The sequence below is a fragment of the Cynocephalus volans genome, chromosome 13, assembly GCF_027409185.1.
Source record: "Cynocephalus volans isolate mCynVol1 chromosome 13, mCynVol1.pri, whole genome shotgun sequence".
Classification (NCBI taxonomy): Eukaryota; Metazoa; Chordata; class Mammalia; order Dermoptera; family Cynocephalidae; genus Cynocephalus; species Cynocephalus volans.
Window position 1 is genome coordinate 917,343 of NC_084472.1, and position 8,659 is coordinate 926,001.

General features: G+C 51.2%; 1 protein-coding gene across 5 annotated transcripts in view; it reads right to left on the reverse strand.

The window, feature by feature from the left end:
• Nucleotides 1-1,292: 1,292 nt before the first annotated feature.
• Nucleotides 1,293-8,659, reverse strand: part of LDLRAD4 (low density lipoprotein receptor class A domain containing 4) — a 421,760-nt gene continuing 414,393 nt past the window's right edge. For 4 of the 5 annotated variants that reach the window (XM_063076831.1, XM_063076835.1, XM_063076830.1 and 1 more), the window contains 2 exons: nt 4,407-4,460; nt 1,293-2,908 (listed from right to left, as the gene is read on the reverse strand). In XM_063076831.1, the coding sequence (XP_062932901.1) occupies nt 2,378-2,908; nt 4,407-4,460 (585 nt within the window). In that variant the 3' untranslated portion in view covers nt 1,293-2,377. The remainder of the gene's footprint in view (nt 2,909-4,406; nt 4,461-8,659) is intronic. The other variant, XM_063076832.1, reaches the window with a different exon arrangement.

The following is an 8,659-nucleotide window of genomic DNA, read 5'->3' on the forward strand; positions in this document are numbered from 1 at the left end:
TGAATGAAATCATTAGCTGATCCTCTTACCTTTGCATCTGAGGGGACACCTGACCCGTAATTGACCCACCGTTCGGGTCCCGGCTGGGACAAGTATCTCTTCCTCTTCACCTGACAGACGCGGAGAGGCTCTCTGTCATGGGACCCCCAGCTTCTTTCAAGCACAGGCTTGAAATCCAGAAGACAGTGGCCTTTAGGAGGCCTCCAGGTGGTGGGAAGGGTCATCTCTGCACTAAGAGCTGGTTTCCCCCGACAGACCAGCCTCAGAGCTCCCACTGTGGCCCTCAGGTGTATGTTCTTCCAAACAGGGCCTTAAGCCAGAGCTGCCGGCCGCTGCCCATCTTTTTCCTCTCTCCTTTTAAGAGTTTGACTAGTTCTGCGGATGCTACTGTGTGAAATGGATGAATCTAATGGAGATTCCAATCCTCAAAACAAACAAAAACACCACGACCTGCCCACCGAGATAAGAAGCAGGAACAAGCAGAGTGGGGCCCGACAGGAACAACGTCTCCAGCTCTCAGGCAACGGCATGAAGCCACCTCGCCAGGAATCACCTCTGAGACCTACAGACAGACACGAACACACATATGCTGCTTTGGTTTTAAGCTACATAGATCAGAGTCCTGGAACCGTCCGTTCCAGCTCATTTGGTTATGTGCAGAGGCCAAAGAGGCCCAACCTCCAAAAAGCAGACTGGCCGCTACAGACAACCTTTCTCCACGGTGCAGTGTTTGCTAAACTCATTGGCTGCTACTGTTGCAAAAGCCAGTGCTCGCATCTGCAGAAGAAAGTTATTTTTTATTGTAAAGTAAGAATGAATGTTTGTAAATATCAGGAATATTAAACTAAGAATAACAATATTTAAAATTAGTTTTCTAGTTGCATTACAACTGCATCTTGTGCTTTTTATCGTGTGCTCTTACAGCTGCTCTCCACCCTGCACTGTTCTCTGATGCCCGTCCGGTTCTTGCCATCAGCACAAAGACTACGGGCCAGGGCTGGGGGTCTGGGCAGGTTTGCATTCCTCAAGGAGGCTGTGCAGCACTAGGGAATGTGATGGCCGAGTGATGTGATCCGCAAGGCGCTGTTCCTCCGTCAGTTCCCGGGGCTTCTAAGCATGGGAAACCAGCACCCACACACGAAATCCTGGATGGGCTGCGTGGGCGGACTGACTGCCGAGAGCCTCCTGCTGAACTGACCAGCCTTGCAGAACTGAACTGAGCTCCCAGGAAAGGGGAGAGGCAACGGGATACACTGAGAAGTCATGTTTCAACATAACTCAAAATAACCATCTTGCATTTTAAACAATTTATTGCATAAAATAAGGTGTGTATCTGAATATATTCCATGCTATGGTGAAGAAAAAAAAATCTAAATTACTGAAGAAACTGTACTGCTGGCGGCTGAGGGCAGCACTGCATGGTACTGGACACATGACTGCTGTGTCGAGGTCATTTCTAATGGAAGGTGCAGCCTCACGCTAGCAGAGTAACTCAAAGAGCAAGTCAGAAATGCTGGGACGTGGCATTTCCTGTCTTCCATCCAAACGTCTCCACGTGCTTCAGCGATACGCTGCTATTCGCTGCAAACTCTTGCAACAATAATGACTTCTGAATTCTGTAAACTGGTAAATATTAGGCTGTATCCCCATATATCTTTTCTTGTATGATTCTGAGGAACACTGTTATTAGGCCCTCTTTGGGCCTAATAACCATCCACAGGTGAAGAGACAACATACAGAGCTTCACATAAAACAGCTTCCTCATATATATTTTTAAACATTAAGATAGTGCACGTCATCACAATACAAATTAGCTCCTTGCATTCATCAAACTTCTCCACTTTATACCTTGGCACACAAAACAGGAATTTCGATGCGTATTTCTAAAACAAAATAAAAGTTCCACACCTTGGGAGAAAAAGCAAACTGGCTGATTCTTCCTCGTGATAATATATAATAATGTTTCCTTTATTCAGTTAGTAATTATAAAACAGGCCATTCTGGCCTAATTTATCAGCAAAGTCTCCTTTTAGAGTTAAATAAATTAAATACCCCTACGGGTTTTATTTCATGATACCTTCAAAGAATCCCTTTCTCTGTTTTTCCCTGCCTGCCTTTTGTCAAAACCATCCCCCATCTCAACCCCTGCCCCCAAATAAGCACTGTTGGCATCAGACCGGATGGAAGCTTGCACTATTTCAGTCTAGTTTGCATGCAGTTCCTTCTAAAGGAATCAGAAACAAGACCGCGCTTGCACATTTGGTTTTACTTAAGTTGTACCATGTAAATCTGGACGACCCCGTGCACAGGAGGGCCCAGCGCGGCCTCTGGCCACTGTGATTCATCTCTCTGCCATTCGAGTGCACAGTGGAGGGCGTCAGACCGGGTTCCCGGGCTTCCTGTCTTTGCCTTTGAGGGGTGCTAGCGTGCTCTCAGAACTGCTCTGCTGCAGCTGCAGCCTGCTGGCCCTGTGCACGCTGCTGTGCTGGTGGTGGAGAAGCGAGGCGCCGGGCTGCTGGCCCATCACCTCACTGTACGTCGGGGGCGGCCCTTCCATCCTCCCGTGGCTGCTGCAGGTGGTTGCACTGATGCCCGAGTTGCTGCTGGGTGGGCACGGGCCCCCGTTGTACATAGAAACGTCTATCAAATCACTGTCAAATATGGTTCGGTTGGGCGGGGCCCTCACAGACTCCCGGTTGAGTTCCATCTGCTGCTCAGCGTCCCGGAGCTGCAGGGTGCAGGGCCCCTGGTAAGGAGGTGGCTCTTCGCCATCAGACAGGGAGATGGTGGGAGGGAGGTCAATCTCGTGCTGCACGTAGGGGTAGGTGGGCTGGAAGCGGCCGAACCGGTCCCTCTGAATAAAGGGTGGGGCAGTAAACCTGTCCCTGGACCGCGGGGTGTGCATGATCTGAAAGGAGAAGAGGACAGGCCTGAAGACGCTCCCAGCACAGTGATGACCATGAACGTGATGGGATCGAGGGAATCTCACGCCTGGTCTGTGTTCTTCCCGGTCTGAACACCGTTTCCCAGACAAAATCGGAAAAGACTTTCAGAAAAAAAAATTAAATTTTCTTACTTCTCATGACTTAGACCACTCACTTTGCCAAGCTACAGTATATCCAGGATGGCTGAACGATGGCGAACTGTGGTTAACTGAAAATCTGGCTTAATGGGAATTACTGTGTGTGCTCTGTACACATTTCCAAGGGGGCAAATAGAATGCAAGGGCAATTCCACGCGTGCATTAACAGAGGAGCAGAGTGGCCTTGGTGCCATCCATACTTATCTATAAAGTACCTGCTTTCTCAGGCCCCTGCCAGCTCTGGAACCTCCGATTCAGAAAAGTGGGGATGGGCTCTGAGTTTTCACGGTGTATTTAAGTCATAGCGTCACACAATGCTACTTGCAGCAGGCACAGGGCATTGGGGCAGTTGATAAATTACTTATGGAAGCTTGTTGTCCTATCGATTACTTTTTGTAAAAATCCAGAAAATGTGACCTTTTTTTTTTCTTTCTGGTTTCTAGACTTTTCCAGTTATTTAGATTCTTATAAGAGTTTCCTATAGTTTTTTATATGAAAGATGTTTTTGTGTTCTAAAGCAAATAGGATCATAGATTTTTTTTCCCAAAATGAACCCAGGTAGTCTATTTCTTACAAAATCTTCTCATTTATTCCACCATCCAAGTTTCGTCTAGGAGGCCGATCTTATTTATATGCGTGTGTATACATAGGCATGTGTTTATACGTGTATATTAATTTATATGCATGTATACACACATGTAGCCATTGCCTTCTCTCACATCATATTTTTAACTTAAAGGCAAAAATCTATTTTAAAAGTCATATTGTTAAACTTGGAGGCGGGGGAATAAATAATGCTGTGGTATTTACAAACGGTGCCTGCCTGCCCTTGCCATGCCACATTATTTGTAGTTTACGGGATCATGTAGATCAGTAATTCTCAACCGGTTTTCTGTAGAGCTTTAATACCTAGAAGATTCTAGGGGAAATCCCCCTATCCCTTTTAACTGAAGTTGTAGGCAATGCTTCATCCAAAAGCGTTGTTCCCGACCTGTGCTATCAGCATGCCCGTCCGCGGCGCGCTGCATGGGCCTTCTCTGTCCTCCCCTCCTGTGCCCACACCACGCCAGCCTGCAGCCCTTACCTCTGAGGCCCGCGGCTGCTGCATGGGCCTTCTCTGTCCTCCCCTCCTGTGCCCACACCACGCCAGCCTGCAGCCCTTACCTCTGAGGCCCGCGGCTGCTGCATGGGCCTTCTCTGTCCTCCCCTCCTGTGCCCACACCACGCCAGCCTGCAGCCCTTACCTCTGAGGCCCGCGGCTGCTGCATGGGCCTTCTCTGTCCTCCCCTCCTGTGCCCACACCAGGCCACCCTGCAGCCCTTACCTCCGAGGCCCGCGGCTGCTGCATGGAGCTGTCTGGAGGCCACAGGCACCCTTCCTGGAGGTGGGAAGGGGCGGGAAGTGAGGGACAAGAAACATCACAAGGAGATTGTTAGTTTCATGTAGCAGCAGCGGCACCCGAAACCATTAGCCACGACTTTTTGAAACAGGGACCGCATTGCTACTCTGACCGCAGCACACCTACTAAAAATTACATGCAGGGAGAAGAACTGGTCTTGTTTGAATACCTCAATCTAAATGGAGAGTTGTGACCGAAAGCGAAAATTAGAAACTTTAGGTCTTGGCCGTAGTAGATTTGAAGTAGATGTGAGTCAAACATCACTCCGTATATACACCTGCATTCTTGAAATACATTCAAAATGATCCTCGAACCGTGTTCAGTCACTTCCTCACGTGGGTAGTTTCTGGGTTACCTCAGCCCCCGGGGAGGCCCCCCAGCGGGTGGGATCAGCGCGGCCTGCCAAGAGCCAGCCGGGCCTGCACGAGCCGCCAGCTCTGAGTGGCAGTGGCAGACAGCTCTGCTGACTAGTCGCTGGGGCTCAAACTGAAAACCACGTTTCCAGAGCCTCAACGCCCTTGCAGCATCTACCAGTGAATTGATTCTTCAGCCTGTGTATTCAGAAGGCAGATGTAACTTGACATTTAGTCACTTAGTATCTTTTTTCCAGAAATGTTTGGCCAGACTGAGAAGGCAGCAAGCAAAAAACAAGCATTATTAAGGGTCATTTCTAACACTATAAACTTCTTTACAGAGCATCTCAATGTGTTATGCCTTTTGAACCCAAATTGTTGGCTATTGGCAAGGGTCTGTTGGGCTATTAGCTAAAGGTGTTCCTCTAATACAAAGAATGAAAACCATAGGGTAAGAGGCAGCTTGTATTTTTGCACTCCCGGGAGCTCGTGTGTTTGACCTGGGACCACCACGGAACCGCCTGCAAGCCGAAAGTGCCCGTACGTAAAGAGCTCTGTGGTAAAACACCCCAGCTGTCGGGAGCTGAGGCGACCGTGCTCTGGTCGGTGGCCAGCGTTGTAACAGGAACACCGCTCCACTGCTCAACAGGGTGCCGTGCAGTCGTACGGTGCATTCCTAAGACACTCGCAGAACGCCAGGGAACCAGGAGCACAACTATAAGCCGCACTCTGCACTTATGTGACGGCCCACTGCTGTCCCGGCACGGTGACAGGTGAGCCACCAGAGCTGAATGGCATGAGGCGGGGTGGAAACAGTCACTAGCCTGTGGGTCCTCCCCGCGACTCTCACAGCACGGCGCACTCGTCCCTGGGGGCTCCTGAGCTTCCTCGTCCTGCCCTCGCCCCTCCCGTGACATCTGTCGGCTGCGTCACGGCCCCCGCGGGTGCTCTTCTCTTTGGGGGCCTCAGCGTCCAGCGCTAACCTGTTCCTGGGAAGCAGCGCCAGGCCACAGCGACGGTGCGGGTTCCAGCACCTGGCTCTGCGACGGCCGGAGACACCGGGGACACACCGGGGACACACCGGGGACCGGGAGGGAGGGGCGGAGGGAGGGGCTGCGCGTGGCCGAAAGGGGCACAGCCGCTCCCCGGTGGCTCTGCTTCCAGCGAAACCGGCGAAGTGTCCTCGAGAGCCCCGGGGCTCGCCTCGTCGCGCTGCCCCTTCCGCTACCCGGGGCCACCACTCGGTGCCCTGCGCTCTGGTGCCCGGTGGCGTCCTCGGGGCCCTGCCGCGGCCTCTCCCGCGCTCCGCGCCATCCCAGCCCCGCCGGCCACACGACCACGGTGGCCTCCTCCGGCTCCCGACGCTGGCTCTGCGGCCACTCCCCGTGCAGGCCGCAGCACGGAGGGTCGGGTCGGGGGTCAGCAGGACTCCCCAGCCCGGCGACAATCGCCCCTGGAGCGTGTGCGCGTCTGACACGCGCCCAGCGGCCGCCATCTGGAGGCCAGGAGGCTGCCGGCGCGCTGTCCTGCCTCTGCTCCCGCGGGCACCGCCGTCAGGGGCCACCGGCAGCTTGCTCTGGGACGGGTCTTCGTCACGACGTGGAGCACACCGGTGAAAGAGGCGCCGAGGCCCTCCCGGCCTGGTTTTGTTTCCTACAGGAATAATGCAGCAGCGAAACAGAAAATCCCAAGTGACAGGGAATGGTGTCGACTCCCGTCTCCCTAACACCTGCACCGGCTTCGCTGTCCACGTGCCTTCCCGGCGCTGTTCCTCGCACGTGCCATTCACACAGCGCCGCCCCAGCTTTGTCGTCTCCTCTTCATGGAGTACACACCTAAGGGCCTCCCTCACTGCACCACTTTTTCCAGCTTTACTGAGGTGCAGCTCACAAATAAAAACTAATGGCACCATTACTATTTTGATAACTGCATACTAATTAATGTAACTATTCACTAACAATTGCTCCCTGCCCAACTTATTCACTTTTATAGGAAACTCAGTTTTCAGGCCTTTCTCCCACACGGCACATAGGAGACTTTATAACGAGATGCTACGGTGGGACAGGTCAAGGACAACGGTCCAGAAAGCCGTGATTCCAGTCCTGTGCCCAGTGCCGCTAGCAGAAAACCCAGACCTGGAAGACTGACCAGAGCTCTAGAAAGGCTGGATGGCGCCCATCCCAGACCAACAGCTGGCACTCACTCCACAGCTTCCCCTGGTGGCTCCCTCAAGGCTGTCACACTGCTCTGCACTTCAACCGTTCCCATGGCCCATGCAGCATGCTGACGCTTGCTTGCCGTGGTGTGGTGGCAAGTCCTGAGCACGTCAGCAGTGGCGAGAGTCAGTGTCCAGACACTTCAGTTTCTTTGTCTCCAAACACAAGGGAGGTTTCCAGGAGAAAAGGACGCATATGTGGCTGGCATTTACTCACATGGCACCATCTCAGGATCCTTGTGATGGAACCCCTTTTAATTTCAACAGTAAAGGCACTAATGTTCTTAGTTAATGCTCCTATTGTTATATTGTGTTCGACTAAGCTGTGAAATGAGGTAATACTTAAAATAGTTCACAAAATTTTGAGCAACAGGAACATTTTGTTGATAATTTCACACAGGCTCAAACACATTCCTTTTCGTTCAGGCTGTTTCCTTGTAAGATCACCAACCCAGAGGAACACAAAATTTGCCCACTGTTCATTAATTACTTCGTTACACATTGACTGGATACTCCCTCGCACGGCTCTCAAGCCTCTCCCACTGCTCCAGGTGAGATGACATGGTCATGTCCAACAGGTACTCATGGGGGTGGGGACAGGGCAGGGGCTCTGTACAGATCTCAGGGCTCAAGTTGTCACTCCAGCCCCTTTGTTCCACTCCAGAAAGCATATGATGCAAATAGGTTAGAGGGACATTACTCTAGGGATCACTTTGTGTGTGTGTGTGTGTGTGTGTGTGTGTGTGTGTGTGTGTGTGTGTGTGTGTGTGTGTGTGTGTGTGTGTGTGTTAGTCCATTTTGTGTGGCTATAACAGAAAACACCTGAGACTGGTTAATTTATAAAGAAGAGAGGTTTATTTGGCTTACGATTCTGGGACAGCTGCATCTGGCACGGGCCTCAGGCTGCCTCTACTCATGGTGGAAAGTGGCAGGCAGCCGGCAGGTACAAGCAGATCACATGGCAAGAGGAAGCAAGAGAGAGAGAGAAGGTGCCAGGGTCTTTTAAACAACCAGCTCTTGTGGGAACTAATAGAGCAAGAACTCACTCATTAATCCCCCCACCCCCAGGGAGACCATTATCCATTCATGAGGGATCCACCCCCGTGACTCAAAAAGCTCCCAACACTGCCACATCGGGGATCAGATTTTCGCATGAGTTTTGGCGGAGACAACTCATCCAAACTTTATCAGTGTGGTTTGTTTGTTTTTTGCAGCTGGCCAGTTCAGCAATTGAACTCTGGACCATGCTCTGACCAACTCAGCTAACAGGCCAGCTCTAGGGATCCCTTTAAATCAACTCTAGTTTATTTTTTTAGGTACATTATTCTCAAATCAACCATGTTTTATCTATTGTTGGTACTAGTTCCTTGAGACCCACATTACACCTGAGCAGGACACCCCTGGGGTTGTTACACCTGCTCCAGGAAGCTTACAACAGGGTACCCAATTTTCAGGTACCCAGTTTTCAGGGAGTACAGGGAAATGGGTCCTTTCTGCATGTGCAATGCCTGCACACATGTTGTTTGTTCTCTAGTGTTCTCATTGGAACAAAGGCACTAACAAGAAAGGTAATGACCGATTATCTGGTGGTAATTTATGACACAGACATG